The following is a 23,419-nucleotide window of genomic DNA, read 5'->3' as shown; positions in this document are numbered from 1 at the left end:
TGAGTCCATCTATCGTCAGGAGATCACCGTCAAGTAAAGGAGACGTCGTTATGATAGAAGTGATAAATGAGAAAATGACAGATTAGGGTTCCACGATATGCTACATGAGGAGTTTTGAGAGAGAGAGAGAGAGATATCAGGGCTCCATAGAAAAAATGAGAGAGGCACGTTAAATTACAATAAGGGGTCGTTCGGATTGAAGGATTGGATATGACTAGATTAGATTAATCTTATCACATCTTGTTTGGTTGGGTGGATACGGCCCATGATTCAATCTTGGAACAATGCCAGATAGGAATAGTCTTGGCTTACCTCCTATGATAAAATTAGTCTTAGGCCAACTCAATTTTATTTAATCTTGGGCTAATTTAATCTCGACCGGACATAGTCCAATTAATTATAGAATTTAATGATTAATATTTCGTAATTGTTTTTTCAGAGAAAGTACTGCGTAAAAATTCATCTCTATAATCGTGGCGAAAGTAAATTAAAATAAGAATAATAATAATAAATAAAAAGAATTGTAATGCAAGGATGTGTCAAATCCATAATGTCAAGGACACTTATCCAGTTATATCCGAGTGGCCAATACCACACCTCTGGATGATATAGTTTTACCATATATATATACTGATACAATAGTACATAGGAGTAATATTTAATTACTGATGCACACATGTATAGAATCCAATGATAACAAGTATTGCCACTTATTCTAAAAAAAAAAAATAGAGAGATAAATATTACCACTTGCGATCGCATTGTAATAATTTATTTATTTGAGTGAGACGTTGTTGTAGTAACTAACTAGTACACTTGAAGTCCTGATACTAAGCGGTGCAAATTCCTATCTACGAACAGTGAGGTCTACATTTGAAGTTCGGACATCAAACGGTGTGAATTCCTATCTACGAACAATGAGGTCTAGGGTTCAAATCCTACGCTCCCCCTCTTCCAAAAGTGAAAGAAAAAAAAACTACTTACACTTGAAAAACATTGATTAATTCCTTTTACTAAATACGAGAAATTAAAGTTTACAGTTTGAATCCTCCATAGTTTCGACTTGAGACGTGGAATTTTCAAGTTACTTTAATTGCTTCCTTTTTATGCAAAGTCGTACTTCATTTTAGATTTACTCTAATCAGTTTTTTTGGTATCATAAGATTTCTTCAATGATAGATTTGTAAGTATGAGATCATTTGATTAAATGATTATTTAGAATAGATTTGAGTAGAAGATTTTAACACGATACCCTTCCACTATTATACCTTGTAATTTGATGATGATTTAACTTGGAACTAGACTAATTATTCAAAATTCGAATAATAATATGGTAGTTGAGGTAAGGGTTTGAGTTTGTAAGACGTTTTTTCTCTAACCAATATGTCGAGGGTTCAAATCACCTTGGAGAATCATTATTGGTCATCTTTAAAAAAAATGTGACAAAACAAATAACAATATTCATTACGATTATTCCATTCATGTTTTTTTTTATGTAAAAACTTTTCATTGAGTAAAAAAAATCGAATCAATTTGACACCACAATCTTTTTTTTTTATGTAAAAGCTTTTTATTGAGGAAGAAGAAAATAAAAAATCGAATCAACCCTTGACAACACAACAATGTAGACTACGGATCGAACTTCATTAAAATCTCTATATAGAAAATCCTATTTAGGAAGAAAAGTACCGTCTATTGGATTAAAAAAAAGAGAGAGAGAACAAGACAACATAAATTTTATGTAAATGCTTTTTATTGAAGAAAAAGAAAAGAAAAAAAAAATCTAATCAACCATTGACAGTACAATAATACAGGCTAAGAATCAAGTCTCATTAAAACCTATATAGAGAAAATCCTATAGAAAACTCTATATAAGAAAAAAAAAATACTTGTCTATTACATTAAAAAACCAACGAGAACAAGACAATATAAATCGGGAATACAATTAATATAGTCTAATTCTTCAAATCGAACGACATGATTATGAATTTTCGAAAATATAGACACTTGTCCATGATATTATGCTTAGTATTGATATCAAATTAGTCTAAGTAAAAATGTACAATGATTCTTCTTTGATTGCGAAAATATCTACAAATCTTGACAACGATGAAGACCTATTGTGCCGAATGATGTTTGTGTCATTATATTGTTATTTACTAATATATTTTTTAGTCCATTATTTGTAACAATAATACTATTGTTTGGACAATTGTTTTTTGAACAAAAAGTAGGTAAATGCTTAATAAAAGAAATAGTTTTATTTATTTCTTCATATTGGGAGTAGTTCTTTTATATAATTTCTTAATATATTTTTATTTTTATTATTCTTTTAGGGACAAAAAGTATAAAAAAATAATAAAATTATTAAACAATTACACAAAAAACTATAACATGGAGAAAATAATGAAACTAACTAAATCCTTTTTAACTTTGAACCAATTTTTTTAGATAAATTAATTTTTTTATTCGGACATATTTTGTCCAAATAGCACTTTTATTTATAAAGCCTTATTTCTAAAAAAGATTATAACTAAAAAAATTTACAAAAAATGGATTCATTTTATTTGTTTATGGATGGGGCGAATTAAAATAAATTATGGAGGGTTTATCGAGGGTTCCTGTCTTAGCCTAGTCGCCGTCTTGCCCTTTTCCTAGGATACCCTCTCTCTTTCTTTCTCTCTCATCTTCTGCTCATATCTGAGTAGCAGACAGAGAAACACTCAGACTCGAGTCATCCTCACTCCTACACTCCTACTCTGTCATCCTCACACACACACACACACACGCACACGCACACATTGCATCTGTAAATGCAGATAATCCCCATTCCCATCCAATGACGATCCGACCGGATTCCCGATCTCGGATCCGAACTCGCGCCGCCGCACGGACTACCCGCCGCCTCTCCCCCTGCTACCGCCACCCCGACGATCCAATCACCGGCATCTGCGCCTCCTGCCTCCGAGAGCGCCTCTCCGGCCTCGACGCCGCCGCCGCCGCCGTTCCCAATGCCGGCTCGCCGGAGCTCCGTCGCTGCAGGTCAGTGGTTTCTACTTCCAGATGCGAAGCCTCCTCCAGCAGCCTGAACGAGCCGAGGCGCAAGTCGTGCGACGTTGTTTCCGCTAGGGGCTCGCTGTCTAATCTGTTCGATGTGGACGATCTGAAGAGCGGATCGGAAAGTGAGGCGAAGGTTGAATCGAAGAATGTAGGGCTTTCGAGAGTCACTTACACTGTGATCGAGCAGCGGAAGAAGAATCAGGATCGGGTTAGGGTTTCGGATGATGGATTTGGGGGTTTGAATGTCGGTTGTGCTAATAGTGATGAGGAGGTTGAGGAAGGGGAATTTAAGTCGATGAAAGAGTACATAGATCTCGAATTTGGGAATAAGAGTAAGAAAACTAAGGATTTGAGAGATATTGCTGGGAATATCTTTGGAGCAGCATCAGTTTTCAGTAAGAAACTGCGCAAGTGGAGGCAAAAGAATAGCAAGATAAAGGAGAATAAGAACAATGTTGTTGCTGGCAGTGATGGGAATAGTAAGCAGTCTGGTGATGGGCGAAAATTGGAGGAAAATCACAGTGAGATTGTGGGGAGAAGATCTTGTGACATAGAACCAAGGTTTTCGGTTGATGGTGGTCGGATTTCGTTCGAGGAGCCAAGAGCTTCGTGGGACGGGTATATGATAGCAAGAACAATCCCGAGGCTCGCTCCAATGTTCTCTGTTGTTGAGAATGGAATCTTGGGGAATGCTGGCAGGTTTGAGAATCACAGATTGTCAGTTGATGGGCCGATGCATTCGATTATAGAGGACGAGAGTAGCTCTGGAGCTTCGGGTTCTGGCCACTCAAATTCAGATTCATCCTCATCCATGAGGCGCAGTAGCTTTGATCGGTCTAGCTCTGTTAGGAGCTTCGGAAAGAAAGGGATAAGTCTGGAGGATCATGGAGTATCGTCCCCTGCAAACGTGAAGTTGGTGATCACTGAGAAGGAGTTGAAAGATTGGCGTTTGAGTTCAGGTCGAGATGATGAACTCGAAAAGCTTGGATCCGTACCAAGAAATGCTGGTGCTGGTGGTGGTGATGGTGAAGGTGCTGGTAACATGAATGTGTCAGCGAAGAAATTGGTTAGGTGGCGTAAAGTTTGCAACGTGCTTGGCTTCAGAAACAAGAATCGTGAGAATGTGAGTGAGACCTTAAGGGGAGATGCAGTCGACCCTTCCACAGATGCTGCCAGGCGAGAAGCAAGCAAAGGAGGCTAGTGAACTTCTGAGAAACGTTGGTGATTGGAAGCTGGCACGAAGCAGTAGTGTTGTTGCTTCGAGAAAATCATGTGATGTCCCGGGATCATATTATGCGAGAAGGAGTGTTGACAATGCAGGTGGATTCACTCTCAGTGAGAAGGGAGATTTCAAGCTGGAAAGAAACAGGAGCACGAAATTCCCGTCTGTTGATCTTGACAACGGTGTAACACCGTTCTACATGACACCATTGCGGAGCATGAGGAATAGTAAGTCAGGGAAACTCAAATTCCAGAATTCACACTCCATTGCTGGGAATCTTTTGCAATTAAACTGACTGGAGGAAGCCAAATTATTCGCGTCAAGGTTATTAATTCGTGAGCTATGTGGAAGTTTTTCTTTCCTTTAATGCACCAAAGTATGTAATACTGTCAGATAAACCGTTTGCAACGCTCTTTTATTAACACGAAAGTAGATGTTTCTTCGTTTCCTTACCTGGTTCATCTCAGCTGCCCTATTGCGGATTTAGCTTGATAAGCAAGATTCATAGCTATGGAGAAGGAAATGATGCAAAATCTAAATATAGTTTGATAAGCAAGATCATAACTATGGAGAAGGAAATGATGCAAAATCTACTATCCTCTACGTCATATCTGATATTTTACTACTTATTATTGCTTAATTTGCTAAGGTTGAGTTTAACGTTCGACATATCTTGTTTAAGCTAGTAAGCTAGCCTGTGGTCTGTGATTTGCATTTTAATTCCTTCTTGAAGCTGATGTTCTTGTGAATTTGCATTATATGATTGCCTATTGTTGGATATCCCAGACCAAGAAAATGAAACACAAATAGACCTAGGATATTTTTCCACTTCTTGCTACTTCACTTTCTTTATCAAGATCAGCACAAGGTTCAATTGATGTGGCATTGATTTGTAAATAGAGAGTTAATTCAAGCATTTTGTGCATCCTCGCCCGCCTGCATATTTCCAAATCCCAGTTCTACAGGGCTGTGGTGTCGGCATTGTAGTCGAGAGGCTCTACTAGAACTTGAATTTCGGACAGATAAACTGCTGACTGATTCTGGGCTCTCAGGTGATGTAAAGGTAACTGATGAACTCACTTGAACCACTTCATTTTGTTATGTTAGACTTGCATATTGTTGAATTTGAGGTGTATTAGGAAACACTAGATTTAAATATCATGCTATTGTTCTCTGTGACTATCATACCATCATGCAGGCAAACTATAAGTGTGGCTCAAATACTGGCAAAAATAATCTTGTGCCATCCAATTCTTTTGGTTGAATACACATTATTTTTTTGCCGTATTTGAACAGAAAAATATGTATGTGAGAATTTTTTCTGCAACTTTTCGAAATATTTATTACTATGCCTAGGTATATTTGCCCCTACATTACCTGCAATTTGCTTTTGAGTAGCATGGATTTCACCCTGAAAACAAGGTTGATAAAGCTACTATTCATGTACTCATTTCAGCAAGTCAATTATTACAAAATGGATTTTGTGGCTACACGGGTTAAGAATGTCACAGCAAAATTTGGCAGCCAGTATTGAAATTTGTGCTGCTGCTGCTGCTGCTCTCTCTCTCTCTCTCATTATTTTTGTATGTAGACATATCGAAATCCAGGTATTACTGATGTATCCGAATCCAAGTTATCCAACTACGATTCTGCCTAGAAAGACTTAAATCAAAAGTACTACTAATAGTATTTGTATATTTGACTGAAAAAAATTAGGCAAGATAATTTTGATTTCACCAACACCTATAGCACTCATTATAGACAAGTTGCATTTTTTATGATGAAATTGAAGCCGGGCCGTTGCCTCCACCAGGTACAGAAGGAATCCTCTCTCTCTTGTGAAGTATGCAAGTGGTTCAAGTCTTGTCTTACAACTCTGTTTGGATGCTTTTGTGTTCTCTGCAATCTGAAACCCCACTTGTTAATACTTAGCCATAAAGTCTAAATACTAGCATTAATAGATTAAATGACATTTAATTTGAGCGTAGAAAGATATGAATAGTGCATTATTAACCTATGTCATTTTAAGGAGGAAATATATTTTAATGAAGAAAGGGTCTCATCCCGTTGAATAATGAGTGGTTAAATTTGAATTATAAAGAACGAGTGTGAATCAAACAATTTTTTTATACATAAGAAATTTTCGTAAAGTTGAATTATTGGGCCAACTAAAAATCAATCTACATCATTAATTTTTGGGTTAATAGTATTTTATGTCCCGAACTTTCAGGAGTTTTTTTTATAAAATGTTCCGAACTTTTATTTTCTCCTAAAAACCCCAAAACTTTAAATTTTTTTCTATAAAATGTCCCGCTATATAAAATTTGATGATAGAAAGATGACAAAAAATTCTCGAACTTTCAGCTGTTTTCCAACAATGGTGGTTCCTAATACTCCCTCCGTCCCACTATAAGTGAGACCTTTTTTTTGGGCACGAGAATTAAGAAAGGTGTATTTCGTGTGTAGGTGAAAAAGTGAAAAGATGTTTAAAGGAAAAACTTTTACCCAAAAAGAAAAAAGTCTCACTATGTCCAAAATAGAAAGAGTCTCAAATACAGTGGGACGAGAGGAGTATGATTTTCCAACAATGAAAGTCCCCAAAATATTTCTTTTGGTGAGATATTTTTTTGCCATCGAATTTTGTATAGCATGACATTTTATGGAAAAAACTAAAAGTTCCAGATTTTTTAGGAGAAAATGAAAGTTCAGGATATTTTGTAGAAAACACTGAAAGTTCGGGACATAAAGCACTATTAACTCTTAAACTGATGATGTGTTTCATAAAATAAGGAATGAAAAATGGTGAACATATCTTTTGTGTCAAATATTGGAAAATGAATGAGAAATTTAAAGGCATAAATTTGTGTTATCCATCCTTTTCCATGGATAAATTTATCCATCAAAGTAAACGCAGCCTAATACAAAATTCTCTCTCTAAATTATAAGACGAATTATTCAAACACTTTGACAATTTCTAAGCTCTTGAAATCGTATAAATTGTCAGAACTTATGAATTCTTTTAAAAAAAACTTACCCAAACACCCTCTAATTTTTTTGGCATATGTTTAGGCTACATATGTTATTTCACTATTATCCGTTACACTCGTATCAATACATACGAGTGTATTAGTAAAGTGAACACAAAATGTAACATAAAAATCAAACCAATTTTAGCACTAAAACGGAAAATCTTTATCATGCATATCAAATTATGCTTGGAAGAGTAAATTGTGTCTTGGAGTAATGATATTTAGAATGGAAAAACAAAGACAAATCAGGTGCGTGGATAATAAAGTTGAAATATACTTAGACCTCAACTTTTGTCACTTGATCATGAAACACACCATCGAATTTCACCCAAATTTCCTAGAATTCAAACTTTAATTAAATATCATACATTCACTAACATAATTCAAAATAGATCAAAACACAAAGACCCTATCAAAGACGAGAGCTGCTGCTGCTCTCTAAACATTCCAACACCAAAAACTTTTGTTCATTGCCTCAAACTCCGTATGTTCTACCGAGACTAAGAGGCAGAAGAACTCACCGGCAAGATGTCAAATACGCGGTTTTCATGTACTTACAGGTGCTAGAAGTGAAGTCAGCCTGTAACCTCTTAAGCGGCCCCTTGGGACGTGCAATGTCCTCACCATCACCACGATGACGATAATGATGATCATGATCATGATCATGCTCATCATCATCATCGTGGTGATCATCATCGTCATTATCATCATCTGAGTCAACAATATTGCAACTCGACCTAGTTTGAACACTTATTCGCCTTGGGATGTACACATTCAAGTAGTAGCTAATGATGTTTCCTTTGCTTTGGCACGGAAAACATTGTGAGGCGACCTTCACGAAGCTTGTATCAAGAGATGTAAGGTTCTTTTTCACGATATAATCAAATTTCCTTTGTTCCTCCGAATTCCATACCTTAGAAACATCCTCTCCCATGACATCAAACCTCCATTTCCAAAAGGCGGGGCCAAGTTCGATCTTTAATTGTAGCCTTTTGTCATACACATGTTGTCTAACACACTCTATTGACCCTGGGAATGCACATATACAACCCCAAGGTCTCCCTTTTCCGATTGTGTCATGGTACGTATTTTGGCTTCTTCCTTTTAGAGGCCATACGGGAATGCTTAACCACTTATTTTCATCCTCCAACTCCGTGTCACCAATGGTTAGGCGACTCTTGGAAGATGGGGGATTCCAAGACGGAATGTCTACTTGGAAACGAGGTCCAATTGGAATTGCTAACTTACCACGTTCATCGGTGACAAAGGAAAACCAATCTATTGGTTTTTTTCCGCCAATCCCTTGATTATTCGGGGTCTTCGACAACTTCATATGGGAGGTTGGCTTATCTTCAAGATGCTAGATGGTGCAACATTCCACGAAGCTACTAATTCCAACAAGAAAAAAAGAAATTTCTGCACATATTGTCGAGGAGCAAGTTCATTAGGCTAAGTTGCCTCAAGATTCAAGGTTGAAGCCTTAGCTTAGATTTGATAGCCATTAAATGGCATATTGGTAGAGAAATTGACAACTAAGATTCCTACAAATATGTTTTGCAACATTCGGGTGGTTCGATTTGAATCCGAACCGAACCGAATTGTTTGCACACTCAAACAAAACTGAACCAAACCAAACCAAAAAATTTCGGTTCAATTTGAAAAAAAAAATTATTTATTTTATTTTCTTAAAATACAATAAAATATTTGAACATTGTCCTAAAACATACTACTACACTAAAACAAAGATCAATCTCTATAAATTCACAATTTAAAATAAGCAAATCAACAATTTTTTTTTTCAATAATTAATAAACAAAAATATATATTATATTTATAGATATAAAGTTAAGTTATAGCAAAATGATTATTTTCGTGAGAAATGAGAATAACAAATAAACTGCTTGTAATATACAAATATCTATAAATAGTTAATGTGGTGAAAATTTTGCCCCATTTTGGATTCAAAATGAGGTTTGAATGGCTATTTGCACATTACAAACAACTTATTTGTGATTTATATTGAATTATTTATTATTCTCATTTCACACTTGAATCAATATTAACCATAATCAGCCACATAGGATTTGAATGAATATCGCACGTTTCAGAATCATTCTTATTTCTTATCACATTTGACCATTCTCACTGCATCATTTCTCTATAGATAATTTGGTAGAGGTCACGATCGAGTAAAACAAACTGTTTACCCTAAAACTGAACAAATTCAATTTTCAATTTTGCAAACCAAATCGAACTGCTTTAGCCTAGAAAAATCAAACAAAACCACCAATTTGAGTTCAGTTCATTCGATCTTTCAGGTCCGATTTAAGTTTGCTCATCCCAAACATAAAAACCTAAAGCATTATTGTGCATGTTATAACAAGGTTGATACTAGGTAGAAACTCCCCCTACCCTCCATGGTAACTAAGATTCAATCAATACCATTGATCTTAACTATATAGAATGGCCATGATTGGATTTCATGTGGATGAATGTTTTTCTATATATTAAGATTATGTTTCTTTATATATTGTCAGCCCCACAATCAAGATTTCTAATCATCTACCAAGATGATTAAATATTCTTGCAAATATAATGCATAAATCATTGGCACCTACAATCAATATTTCATATCTTTTGACTTTTTCACAAGAGTAGGAACCACTTACAAAATAAACCATGTGAGATAGCCCCTAACTTGCTCATATACTCACAACTCCCTATCTTTACATGAAAGAAAGAACAAAATACTATGTGTAAATGAGAATATCAATATAGGACATTTCTACAATTTGGTTGCTCTCCGCTTGGGCTCTTTACAAATGTCTTCTTTTTCATTTGGTAACTACCCATTTCTAGGTTGAATTTCTATGCTCTTGTTTTTGGACTACTCGAGAAATGCTCATACCAATGATGATATTAATGGTATTTCAAGATCCAAAACGCAAAAACTTATGTGAGACCGTGTCATGGCATGTAAGTCAATCCATAATCAAACTATTTCTTGTGACACTTATATTCGGTATTTGGTTGTGTTTTGATCGTATTTCGGTATTTGGTTGTGTTTTGATCGATGTGCATCTATCATGTTATGCATCTTGACTTGTTAGATGGTCATTTCTAATCACTATCTATGCATCTTTAGTTATCACTCTTACCTACTTGATGTGCGACTAAGTTTCACAACCAACAAAGTTTACCCTTAGCATCACACAATTTTTGTGCACAATAATTATGTGGAACAAAATATATTATCTACATTCATAAGGGCTCATTTGCTTATAACATGGGACAAGGCTAAGATGTATTTAACCATATAATGAATTAATATTATGCTTATTATTTTATCTACAACTATAAATTATGGTAGTGTAGGTGTAGCCGTGATTACATATTGATCGGGTTTGATTTGTCACGAAAACCAAATCCAATCGCAAAATACGATTTAGTGATTTTAGTAAACCAAACCAAATTGTGTTAATACGGTTTACACATAGTTTTCATTTTCCTATTTAATAATTAAAAAACAAAATAAATCTAAGACACTTCAAAAGAGAACAAACATGATATCATTAACAATTAACAATAAAACTAAAAAAGGAAGGGCATGACATGGGTCATGCCTCGACAACGAAACATAAAGATGGCAGGGAATTGGTTTGACGAAGATGACGAACAGGGTTATGGTTTGAGATTTTGATTCTAAGTTTTCATCGTCTGATGAATTATAAATAATTTACAAAATATAAGTCAATATTATATTCTTTTCTTAGAATCCAAAAAAATTAATATATACTTACAATAATAATAATAATTAATCAACTATATTACAATTTATGGTTTGGATTGTTTGTTCCTTTAAATTCAAACCTAAATTGTAAACTATAATTTTCTAAAAACATAAAAATAATCGTACTTTTCAAACCATCAACCAAACCAAACTGCACAAATATGGTTTGGCTAACTTGATTTATGGTATAAACCAAATTGTGAACACCCCTTGTAGTCTACTTACAAATTAATACTCCCTCCGTCCACGATAAGTGTGGTGTGAATGGGAGGACACGGTCCACGATCAGTGTGGTGTGAATGGGGAGGGCACGGGTTTTAAGAAAATATTGAAAGATGTGTATAAAGTAGATAAAGAGTTCTACCAATGTTGAATTATTTGTTAATTAATATAGTGTGTGAATGAGAGTAAAAGTATAAAGATATATGTCTTAAAATAGAAAGACCACAATTATTGTACGTCAATGACAAAAAGACAACACTTATTGTGGGCGGAAATAGTATATAACATCATGTGCGTCATGTATCCCACCTCCCACCGAGGTGGTAGTTGGATGCATAATCACGCGTATTTTGATAATCAAGCTCTTGTTAAGGACTTTGATCTTTGAAGCAAATAAGTTATTAGTCTGCCATAGTATTAGGTATATATCACACCTTTATCGCGCAAAGCAAAAGAGACCTTACGATATTTTCAGTTTTAAGTAACCTAGCAGAAACTTATGTTCTGCTTCACGCTTCAAAACTATACCATATTGAACCCCACCAATAAGGTCTAGTAGAAGTGTGATAAACAACAAGTTTCGCAGACAACTACTTAGGGTGTGTTCTCTTTAGTTGATAAATTTATCATGAAAAAAATGAGAGATAACAAGAGAGTCCTCTTTCAATGGACTCATTTTCTACAAAAGCGAATTTCGTCATTTTTCATTCTTTTTTCCCCCTTCAATTACATTTTTGGTGGCATAAGAAAGAGGGAATTTAAAGGAGAATTTTTTATTATCCATCTTTTTTTCAATGATAAATTTATCAAACAAAGAGAACACACCGTTAATAAACATCAATGGTTAACTACTGAACTTGTTAGAAGAGTTTATGCAAACATATAAACCTTTCTTCCAACGAAGTGGAGCATAAAAAACAGCAATGGTTATCTCATCTAAACTTGAAACCAAGTATCACATGTTTGTATCATATATCTATGAGGAAAATCATAAAATAAATGGATATGACAAACCCAATAACCAACCAAAGAAACCATATCATCAACATTTATAACCAAACCCCATAGAAAATAGAAAAAAGGGGGAAAATAAAGGTTCAAATCCAGCAGGGAAATTCTTCAAAGACTCTAGAAATATACTAATGAAGGAAAAGATTGCCCCAGGGGATCTCCATATACCAAATAAATCGCAGATATTTTGAAAGATTCGAAATTACATATTCTATGGAAACAAAAAACTAACCTTCCGAGAATTACTTCGGCACCGTAATCTTCAGCTTTATGCAGAGAAAAACGCTGGTACAAATGAATTCGATGTTAAGATGAGGAAAGCAGAGAAATTGTCATGTGTATTTTTCCCATGGTTTTCTAGAATTTGAAATTTGAAAAAGTACTAAATTTGGGAATTTAAGTCGTGTGTTTGTATTTTCCCAATATAATATATAAGGATTTGTTTGTTTTTCTCTTTAGAACGGTGGACATTCAAAAGACATTTGTTTTAGGGTTAATATTATTTAATTTTATGTCCCGAACTTTCAGCATTTTTCATAAAATGTCCCAAACTTTTATTTTCTTCTAAAAAGTTCCCGAACTTTCAACTTTTTTCCATAAAATGTCCCGTTATATAAACTTTGGTGATGAAAAGATGACAAAAAATCCCAAACTTTTAATATTTTCCACCAACAGTAGTTCCTAATATGGTTTTCCAACAACGAAGATTTTCAAAATATTTCATCCACAAGAGATAAGTTATATTTCTGTCACCAAATTTTGTATAGCGGAACATTTTATGGAAAGAGTTGAAAGTTCGGGACCTTTTAGGAGAAAATGAAAGTTCGAGCCATTTTTTAGAAAATGCTGAAAGTTCGGGACGTAAAACCCTATTAATCCCTTTGTTTTATTCTATTTTCATTAATTTCAAATTTATACTCCATCCGTCCGTCCCCCAAGGATATATCACAATTGTCATTTTGGGCGTCAGTAAAAAGTGGAGTATGTCACTTTCGTTTTTTGGACATGGTCCCACATCTTTTATTTATCATTATCCTTACAAATACTCTTATTTACAATAAACACACATCTTATTCAATTTCAACCACTCATATCAATCAAAGTGTCATACTCTTTGCGAACGAATGGAGTATTTGATTATTTTAATTTCTTTATGAATGGACACGATGAATTCGCGTGAAAATAATGAATTTCAAAACATAAAATTTTTATGCTCATGAAATTCTAACCAAAACTATGAATTCATTCCATAAAATAATGAATCCATAATAATTTTTCATGATCCAAAAAATTAAAAAGAACTGAAAATTAATTCACAATTTATAGTAGCTCACAATGAATTCTTATTATCAAATCCCTAAAATCATAATAGATTAAGTGGTAAACAAATTAGGACCATAATAAACAAATTATAAAGGTAAATTAATTACTCATTAATTAAAAAAAAGCCCCAATCTTTGGTGGAGAAACCTATGAATGCAAAAAAAACAAAAAACTATGAATGCAAAATTAAATAAAATTAACTTTAAAGAATTATTACCTTCTCATTAGTTCTTGAGTAATTTGCATCCCAAAAACCTTGCCTTTCTCAATCTATTTTGTGAGGATGAAAATTGTGATGTTATTTGGATTCAATGGGAGGATTCAGGCATATTTATAGGCTAGAAAGCAAAAAGAACCCTAGAATATGATGTATTGATGTGGATTGGGTTTTGTGGGCCTATTGTATTAATATTTAATATTCTAGATAAGGTTGGGTCATTTGAAACAATTTTAAAATAAGTATTCTCATTATTTTAGTTTTAAGTATTATCTTTTGATAAATTTATCCTTATTTATCTTTTTTCGACAAGTTATATATCATAAGCTAATTTATAAAAATATAATTTACTCACAATATCAACGTCGAGTTTACTAGAAGTAAGAAATTTATATAAATAAGGGTCAAATCGAAAAACACATGAAAAATAGTACTTAACTTTCTTACATTATATTTTGTACAACTTATTTTGATAAGGACAAAAATATGAATCTTTTGAAACTGAAATATTAAAGTCAATCCAACGTTAACAGTGATGTTGATAGCCCTGCAGCTCTGATTTTCCAGAATTCGATCCTATCTTGAAGATTATTAAATACCCAGGTAAAAAATAGAGATTAACATGAAAATATGAATAAATATATAAAGTCTTATTCCTATTTGAATTCTTAGTATTTTAGCCTATAAATATGAACATATATTCATTACTCCCATAACAACTCTGTAATTGTAAACTTTCACTACAAATAGTGAATTAATTCGACCGATCCTTCGTGGATGTAAATCTTTACGATCGAATCACATAAATTCTTGCGTTCTTTTAGCTTTTCATTATAGGCGATATTTTTGGGCACACCATATATCATTCATAAAGTAAAGTAGATGACTCCCTCGACCAACGATTGTCAGACGACTATTAAGAATATTTGATATTTTATATTAGGATTATGTAGTAAAAGTACTTGCCAATGAGGCCTAACTCAGGTGGCAAAGTTGAGGCACACAAAGACTTTTCTTTGTGAGAGATCTTAGATTTAATCTCGCCTACGAGCGGTATAGTATTCCCACATTTGTATGGGTAGTAGTTCCACTTGGGTGCGATTATTTTTTCACCTTTATGCAGTGTAGAGGTCTCGCCTGCATATGGTTATTTAATTATATTTAAATATCTTTTGTAATTTTAATTAATAATAATAATAATAAAGTACTTCGAATGCATAGAATGAAAAATAATAAGTTCCCATATCATTATGTTTTGTAAAAATTGTGACCGTCGAATATTGTTTAACTTGCGACCGTCCAATATTGTTTAGAAAATGGGTTCTGACAAATAAAATCTAGAATTATTTTGAAATTGTAATTTTAAGGTTATTTTTGAAGTGTGACGAATTAAATCACTATATTTTTAATTTTTGTAATTTCGTTTATTCATTTTTTTTTAATTTTTTTTTTTGTTCTTAATTGAAGCTTACGTAAATTAACAAAGCCGACGGTGTTTTTGTGAGGCCTACATGACGTTGTTTTGTACAGTTCCAATTAAAATATTCCTCAAATTATAAAGATATTGTATCTTGTATATGCACCCTACTTTCTGAAATTTAACAATTTTATTGTAAACAATGTCATAACATGACAATTATGTGGCGAACTAATCCACGTAAACTCCAACTCAATAATTTGGCAATCAAAAAAAGTTAGGGGGACAAAGTAAGAATTTAAAAGGTAGAGATTTAATTCATCATACTTCAAAAATCACGTGAAAATTGCAATTTTTGTAATAGTTCATAATTTTATTTACTTAAAAAAATTAGATTTTTTTTATGGGTGGATCCTACTTTAAGAACACACTCCAAAATGGAGCATTGTATGTACAGTTGAAGCAAATCATGTCAAATTTCACATATTTTTTCATTTCATTTTTGTAAAAAAATATTCGATTCACATATTTTATTAACTGAAAACTTATATACTATAAAAGAGCAATTCTATTACACCAACATAAAATTAATATTAATGAACGAAAATAGTTGAGATTAATATCATTTGAAATGTATCATCGTTTAATTTGATCAGACTAAATTAATTAAAAATTATATAAATACTATTTCATATATTATGACCATAAAAATAATTATAAAATACAGCGTAGAATGATTTCCATCAAATTTCGATAAATAACACACTACTATGAGGCGGGTAAGTAAACAAAAATATTCATTAATTTCAAATAAAATCAATCAAAGTGATAGTTATCCTTGACATCATCTAATGATACGCAGCGGAATATACATTCAAGGATTAGATCTAGATTTACAAATGCATCATGTGTAGAGATAGGCACACAACAATAAGAATAACTTACTTGTTATGTGGTAATCGTGCGTCTCGATTCTTGCCGTGAATCCACTACTAAGGTATCCACGTGTATGTCGATTCGATGCAGGAACTATTCTAAGTGCACGATTCAATCGTCGACAGCTAGGAAATCTCTGATTGAAACTATAGTGCTCTCTTAGTGTTTTTCGTATATTGATTCGTAAGACCAATCTCCCTTATTTATAAGCGAAGAAGACAATTCTAAATTGTCTTGTCTTCCTTAGTCAACAATTACGACTAAAGAATTCACACTTGAGTCAACAATTACGACTAAGGAATTCACACTTGAGTCAACAATTACGACTAAGGAATTTACACTTGAATTGTCTTACTTAGTATTAGAATATATCAAATATATCCTAATCTAGTCCATAATATATTTCACAAAGTACATATCACTCAACAACGATATTATTCACACCATCCCTTTTTATGTTTTAAACATCCGCAATCTGTTATTCCTAGACGCACATATAAACTAACTCATCTAAAAAAGTATCAACACAATTCTCCATCTAACTAAACCAAAGAGTATAATTATTCACTTCTTAGCACACCAAAACACCACAATTCAACTCCAAATGAAACGTGGTGCAGTCATTCAACATCAAACCCTTTGTCTTGCAGCTCAGATACAACCTCATTCCTCATCCTCACCCACAGCTTCAAGGCCTCCTGATCCAGCTTCTTGTCCTGCAAATCTTTCTGAAAATTGTAGGAATCTTTATCCGTTTCAATGATCCCTTTTGGGCCGATGGTGGTTCCGATCATTCCCCCCTTGGCAACGAACTCCTCCATGGCCTCTGCGTCGCCCGGGTAAGGGAACTCGCGGCGCTCGTAGAGGTGGGCGAGCTCCTTCTCCTCCTTGGGCATCGGCTTCAGCGTCCACCACCCAAACGGCGACGTCTCGTTCAGAAACCACACTACTCCGAACAGCGCGTACGTCTTCAGCAGAGCTTTGCCAACTTGCTTCCAGAAATGGTGATCTTCTTTTCCAAGCCCGATTTTTTTCAGGTATTTCTCTGCTTCGAATGCTGCAACAAAAAGGCAAATCCTGGATTACCATATTCCAAATGCTTCAAGAATCAAGAAACGGATTCACAGTTTTTACGAATAGGCATTCTAATCCATAATGTTTCAAGAATCAAGAAATGGATTCATAGGTTTTACGAATAGATAACCGCCAAAGTCTGCAGATGATGGTGCAATATGACATTTGAAACCTTGCAATAATGTCACCATCCTTTAATACACTCTCATTTCTTTTTTCCGATCACTAGGGAGTTGACATAATGAGCGCAATGTTAATCGAATAAAAAATATCAAGGCTGTGCAGCCATACTTGTACGATCCCAGCTCTTATAAGGCATGCTATGCTAGTATCTACCCTCCCATAATCACAAAAAAAAAAATGGGGTTACTTTTGCAATGAATTAAAAAGTAGTGATAACGTTTTAAAAGTATTGTTAAAATTGCAAAAATGAGTAAAAGTTTGTGCATTAATCGGCAATTAAGACTCAATTTTATTATCTACTGTATTGGCAAACTGAGTGAGGCATTTCGTCGAACAGGTGATGGGCACCATTCTTACATTTTGTCCACCACCTCACCTGCACGGAGTACTCAAGAAACTTGTAATAAAGAAGATTAAACAACAAAAAGTTCAGGAAAAGCTCAAAATCAGAAGCTTAAATAGCCAGAGATAGTAAGTGGGTCGATGAAGATTTACCTGGCTTTTGAAATCGTTTGAGAGGCATTGATGACGATTTGAATCGAAAAATTAGGTATGATTAGGGCGAGAATGAATTTTTCTCGGGTCGAATTTCAGCAGTAGTCTTTAAACTTCGGTTCCTTTTTCAATAAAAATTAGTACGTCGTCTCTTGTGATGGACCGAATATATTTCACTAGTAACTTAAAAAAATGTAAAATAGTCAAAATATCATTATTTATAATTTAAATTAATTGATAATAAAAAAACAATTTCTATTAATTTAAAATATTATTTTATTTAAAATAGTGTCTAATAATATTATCAACCCAATATTAGTACAATATTAAATTCAATATAAGGGTTAATTTGTAAGTTTCATTTTTTTTTTTTCCGGATGTTTCCCATGACTTTTTACTTTTTAATTTTGCATAGTAATCTATCACCTGTAAATTTCTTCTTAATGTTCCCACGATGACAAAATTTAAAAGTAGTGGAAAACATTCGAAAAAAAATAAACTTCTTGAATTTACGAACAATTAACTCTAATAATAATTAAATTATAAAAAAAAATTATGCATCAGTAACACATATCTCAAGTTAAATGAATCCAGATACTATAGCTAAACTAGATGAGCAGCAAAAATGATTTAAACACTAAAACCCAAACTGAAGCACCACTATCATTTCTTTTCCATTTTTAACTTTCTTCTTCTTCTTTTCTCTATTATAACTAACATTAAAACCATCCTTCACAAGTCCACATGATCATTGATAAGTCAGTCATGCTCTCCAGGAGCACACTATTTCATATTTTCTTTGAAACCCAAAAACAAAAAGCAAAAAAAAATCAAATTTCAGATTTCAACATGAAACTATATACATAGAAGCTGTCCATCATGTAGGACAGTCTCAAAATAGATTATATAGTTTTGATTGCTATTAAATGGAGCTGGGTATGCTTGCACACAGGGAGCAAATTTTCCAAGTGGTGAGGTCATTTTCGTGAGAAGAATCGAAGATAGATAGCCACTGCAAAACCAAATATAAAAAGACTGTAGTCAGATTCGTTGTAATAGAAATGTATTCTTGTATATGCATGGAGAGAGTGGTACACCAAAGAAAATGAGCAAAAGCATACATACCAAATCTGATGAACTAGCAGTCAATATCCTATTATCAGTCCAAAAACCGAGATGTACATATATCAGACAAGTTTTATGTAAATTTATTATATATAGAATCAGTAACAAGTAATGAACAACATTTGACATCCATTATGTCGCAGGTAATATATGCCACATGCACAAAATGAAGCTTTATTTAGGTTACTCTGCTTTTTGGTGTGTGCAACAGAAAAATCCACCAGATCAGCCAAATAATCATATTCAACTATTCAAGCCTTTATCCAATTACATATTTGTAAATGTAATTGAGTTTTATTGTGTTCTGATCTGGATCATAACCCCATCTTATACATGACTTTCCTCCCCCCCTGTAAGTAAAGTGGATGAGGATATGTGATATCCCATCCCATAGAGTAAAGGGTGCAAGTATCCAACAACAAGTTTATTCAAGACCTAACAAGCATTAGTTACAAGTAATGAACAACATTTTACGTCCATTCTGTTGCAGGAGATAGAATGCTATATGTATGCACACAATGAAGCCTTATGCCTAAGTTACAAGAACCACATTTTCGTGAGTGATGTATGCAACAGAAAGATCCATCATTCGTATAAAGATAGAATACCTAATACCGAGCCATCAACGAAGCGTTCCAAGTGGCTTCTTGTACGTATACCATTTGGCGACCATAATGAAGATGCCCAGATTGAGCGCGCTCAGCCCAGCCAGGAGCCAGAAGAAGTAGTGGAGGTGGCCGTAGTTGAGATTATCAGGTATCCACCCAAGCTTCCCATGGCGCGTGCTGATATTGGTCACTATAGTCACCAGCAGAGTGCTCAAATAGCTACCAAGAGCCACGGTCGTGAGCTGAAGGGCCGAACACAAGCTTCTCATAGCATCGGGTGCTTGCTCATAGAAGAACTCAAGCTGTCCTATAAAAAAGAACACTTCTGCACATCCTATGATGAAATATTGAGGAACCTGCCAGAAAATCGACATGTCTATCTTGTCCAGCTTGTAGTAGTTATGCCTCTCCACATACCTTAGCCTTATGAGCTCGAGAAACCCAGCCGAGAGCATGGAGAAGATGGAGATAAAGAGGCCAATTCCCATTCGTTGGAGCTGAGTAATCCCATTCTTGTGGCCTGTGAGCTTTCTGGCAGCAGGAACGATGATTCTGTCGTATATGGGGACCCAGAAAAGCACGCTGAGAGTGTCGAAAATGCCTAGTGATGCTTCTGGGATTTCGAAGCCCCCTTTCCCCATTTGCGTATGCATTGTTAATCCTTGTATCACAAACAAAGTGCCCATCTGACCGTATACCGTGGCAAAGATGATCCCTGTCGCCCATATAGGAAGCAGTCGTATGATGGCCTTCAGCTCCTCAACTTGTGTCACCGTGCAAAGCCTCCACGGATCCACCGCACCCTTTATGTGGTCTGGCTCCGTCTGCACTGCAGCCTTGTCGAGGAATCTGCATTGCACGATATCAAACTAGTCAGTTTCTATACTCTTCAAAACTAGTATCCTTTAAATAAGATGTAAGACAGATGAATCAGATTTTACCGAAGGTCTTTGGTGTGCTCGAGCTTGCGACTTCCTTTGATTACAGGATCAGCATCAGCGGTTTCGTACAACGACTCCTCGTTATCAGGAACTTCAACATGAAACTTCCTGAAAGATGCTACTAGTACTTGGCAGATGCGCGTTAGAGGGCTCCCCCCAGGTTTCTGATTACGGTACAAACGAGTGCCTGAGAAGAAAAACGCAACAGCTATTGCCATGGTCACTGCAGGGATGCCAAATCCCCACCCCCAGCCGACGTTCATTTGCACCCAAACTAGGACGGAAGAAGCAACCATAGCGCCAATATTGATTGAGAAATAGAACCAGTTGAAGAAGGAGCTTTTGTGCTTCTTCTCAACCTCATTAGTATCCTCAAATTGATCCGCTCCAAAGGAAGAGACGCAGGGCTTGATCCCACCAGTCCCGAGGGCTATCAAGTAGAGTGCAATGAAACAAACTACAGATTGCATGGTCGTCGCGTGGCAATCATCTTTCCCATGGCAAGCTGGTCTCAGGCCTGGAACTGATGCTGATAGTGTCAATAATGTCATCCCCTGAATCAGATCAATTACTCATCACTTTCATTTCTCCCTCTTTAGCTCTCTCTCTCTCTCTCTCTCATGTAATGAAAACATTTCAAACAGAGATTTCAAATATTGCAAACAAACATAACACAGAAAAATCAGAACCACTGTAGTGTGATCTAACTACTTTGAGGTTATACTTTTCTCTAATAAAGCCTAAATGCATCAAAATTATTGTACATACATATTTAGGGGATGAATCAAAGTTGATCATGTTAGATACTTGCCACCTCAATCAGTACTTTATTATCCACGTATGCTCAAATTAATGCAACTCAACTCAGAAACAAATCGAGATAGATTCTTAACTTATGCATTTACTAGAAAGCATTTTCACAACTGAGCCATGAAAACTTACGATAACATATATGATGGAGAAGGATGCAATTGTGTAATATCTTCCAAGATATGCATCGGCAACAAAGGCTCCGATGAGTGGCGTGATGTAGCACGTTCCCGACCAATTGGAGACATTGTTAGAAGCAGTGGTGTTGTGTTGGTTGAGGCGCTCCTTGAAATAAACCACCAGATTAGAGCTCATCCCATAGTATGCCAACCGCTCGCAGCATTCGTTCCCTTTTGCCACACGAATACATCAGTAAACATAGAATCGGTCAGTGATCATTTGAAGAAACACATACACAGAATTCATTCCCTCTCACCACAAACACATCAGCAAACGTATAATTGACCACATAACAATATCAGCAGGGACCATATGATAACACTCACAGAGTGAAAATCATCTTCAAGGGTCAATTTCATACACACACAGTCACACACACACTATCATCATCAAGAAACCGAACTTGTGGTCAGAAAATCAACTTCAAGGTTAATTTCACATGCACAAACACACACACAAAATCACCATCCTGATAACCGAGATTCTATTCAGGATGTCATCTTCACATATCATTTCACACAGAAACACTACCATCATCAAGAAATCCGAGCTTCTAGTGATAAAATCATCTTCATGGGTCATTTCACACACACATACACACACACACTATATCATCATCAAGTAAACTGAGCTTCTGGTGTTGGAACTGGAAATCCTTCTGTATCACTTCCCGAACCCAAATATACGAACCGAAACACTAAAAAACCATTAAAAAAAAAATGATATCTCAGAGAATAGGATGAGGCAATAATCACCTAAAATATAAGGGCAGGCTTTCCATGTTCCCGTCTCGCTCCTCTTTGCAGGATCACCGCGGTAATCAACCGTCCCATCTTTGGTATACTCATTATCTTCCGCCATAGCAGCTTCTGAGCTTTACGCAACCCTGAATCTCTAATTCACAAATGTGAAACGCTATTAATTTCTTCATCTTTATTATAGTATATACAACACAAAATGACAAACAAAAAACTCCAAAAATATTGAACAACCGTGCCGAATGCGGAATCAAACTCTAATTGATTAAACAGCCACTAAACAATGGTTGGACAATTATTACAGCAATAGATGACAAAAACAAGCACTGCAGAAACAATATGAAGCCTGGGCCAAACGAGAATGAGTCGAAACCTGTGCTCCTTGAAAGGCGCGATGAAGTTGCCTCGATTGGTGAGAGAGAGCTGGTTTTGTTCACAAGAATCAAGATAGTCAAGAAGTTGACTTGTTTGGTAAATGACGAAAGCGGAATCTACAAGTGGACAAGATTAAGCAAAATGGGAACGCGGAAAGTTTGGAATGGAGAAATCCGCTTTCCACACCACACTTTGTTTCTTTTTTGGCAGAGCCCATCATCAGCCCACCACCGTTTTCGATCATCATTCTTTGAATTTTTTGTATCTCTTTTTGTCCATCCAAAAGTAGTTATATGAATTAGGTAGGATGGGATTAGATTAAATTAATTTTACAATATCTTATTTAATTGGATAGATATGCTCTGATATTCAATTTTAGGATAGTATCACATAAAAATAATTTGGATTATGAGTCTTGATCGAAAGATCAAATCATCAAATTCTATGACAAAATTAATTTCGACTAATTCAATTTCCAAAAATTTCAAATGAATTTAATTCTGACAATCGAACATCATCATTAAATATAAATATATTTTACAATATATTTTTATTTTAGATATATAATAGGAGTAATAATTTTTAGCTTTTGTCAATATCCAAATTTATTTATATGCTACATTATACTTCATCAATCCCTCTA

The 23,419-nt window shown here is 34.8% G+C and overlaps 3 protein-coding genes and 1 pseudogene across 9 annotated transcripts; 1 reads left to right on the top strand and 3 right to left on the bottom strand.

The window, feature by feature from the left end:
- Nucleotides 1–2,595: 2,595 nt before the first annotated feature.
- On the top strand, nucleotides 2,596–4,734 carry LOC130992013 (protein OCTOPUS-like; annotated as a pseudogene).
- Nucleotides 4,735–5,705: 971 nt separating this feature from the next.
- On the bottom strand, nucleotides 5,706–14,020 carry LOC130992014 (AT-rich interactive domain-containing protein 1-like). Of its 3 annotated transcripts, none has more exons than XR_009091227.1 (3): nucleotides 13,875–14,020; nucleotides 12,567–12,619; nucleotides 5,706–6,188 (listed from the first exon to the last, which is right to left on the bottom strand). XR_009091227.1 is itself a non-coding variant. In XM_057916467.1 (3 exons), the coding sequence occupies exon 3, from the start codon at nucleotides 8,642–8,644 to the stop codon at nucleotides 7,829–7,831; it is 816 nt and encodes a 271-aa protein (XP_057772450.1). In that variant the 5' UTR covers nucleotides 8,645–8,727; nucleotides 12,567–12,619; nucleotides 13,875–14,020; the 3' UTR covers nucleotides 7,610–7,828. The 3 variants fall into 3 exon arrangements, 2 of the variants coding, with proteins under 2 accessions (XP_057772450.1, XP_057772451.1); XM_057916467.1 differs by lacking the exon at nucleotides 5,706–6,188 and adding an exon at nucleotides 7,610–8,727; XM_057916468.1 differs by lacking the exon at nucleotides 5,706–6,188 and having other exon boundaries at nucleotides 7,610–12,619.
- A 2,055-nt stretch (nucleotides 14,021–16,075) lies between these two features.
- LOC130992012 (uncharacterized) lies at nucleotides 16,076–18,161 on the bottom strand. 2 transcript variants are annotated; one of them, XR_009091226.1, is made up of 3 exons: nucleotides 17,980–18,161; nucleotides 16,650–17,284; nucleotides 16,076–16,128 (listed from the first exon to the last, which is right to left on the bottom strand). XR_009091226.1 is itself a non-coding variant. In XM_057916465.1 (2 exons), the coding sequence occupies exons 1-2, from the start codon at nucleotides 18,005–18,007 to the stop codon at nucleotides 16,848–16,850; spliced, it is 465 nt and encodes a 154-aa protein (XP_057772448.1). In that variant the 5' UTR covers nucleotides 18,008–18,153; the 3' UTR covers nucleotides 16,076–16,847. The 2 variants fall into 2 exon arrangements, 1 of the variants encoding a protein (XP_057772448.1); XM_057916465.1 differs by having other exon boundaries at nucleotides 16,076–17,284; nucleotides 17,980–18,153.
- A 484-nt stretch (nucleotides 18,162–18,645) lies between these two features.
- LOC130992009 (protein NRT1/ PTR FAMILY 8.2-like) lies at nucleotides 18,646–23,037 on the bottom strand. Of its 4 annotated transcripts, none has more exons than XM_057916459.1 (6): nucleotides 22,775–23,037; nucleotides 22,399–22,537; nucleotides 21,596–21,813; nucleotides 20,654–21,207; nucleotides 19,713–20,561; nucleotides 18,646–18,991 (listed from the first exon to the last, which is right to left on the bottom strand). In XM_057916459.1, the coding sequence occupies exons 2-5, from the start codon at nucleotides 22,502–22,504 to the stop codon at nucleotides 19,727–19,729; spliced, it is 1,713 nt and encodes a 570-aa protein (XP_057772442.1). In that variant the 5' UTR covers nucleotides 22,505–22,537; nucleotides 22,775–23,037; the 3' UTR covers nucleotides 18,646–18,991; nucleotides 19,713–19,726. The 4 variants fall into 4 exon arrangements, with proteins under 4 accessions (XP_057772442.1, XP_057772443.1, XP_057772445.1 ...); XM_057916460.1 differs by having other exon boundaries at nucleotides 22,636–23,013; XM_057916462.1 differs by having other exon boundaries at nucleotides 22,399–22,529; nucleotides 22,636–23,013.
- Between the last annotated feature and the right edge of the window lie 382 nt (nucleotides 23,038–23,419).

Source organism: Salvia miltiorrhiza, chromosome 7, assembly GCF_028751815.1.
Source record: "Salvia miltiorrhiza cultivar Shanhuang (shh) chromosome 7, IMPLAD_Smil_shh, whole genome shotgun sequence".
Taxonomy (NCBI): domain Eukaryota; kingdom Viridiplantae; phylum Streptophyta; class Magnoliopsida; order Lamiales; family Lamiaceae; genus Salvia; species Salvia miltiorrhiza.
Note: the sequence above shows the minus strand (reverse complement) of the source record. Positions and strands in the feature narration are given on the sequence as shown.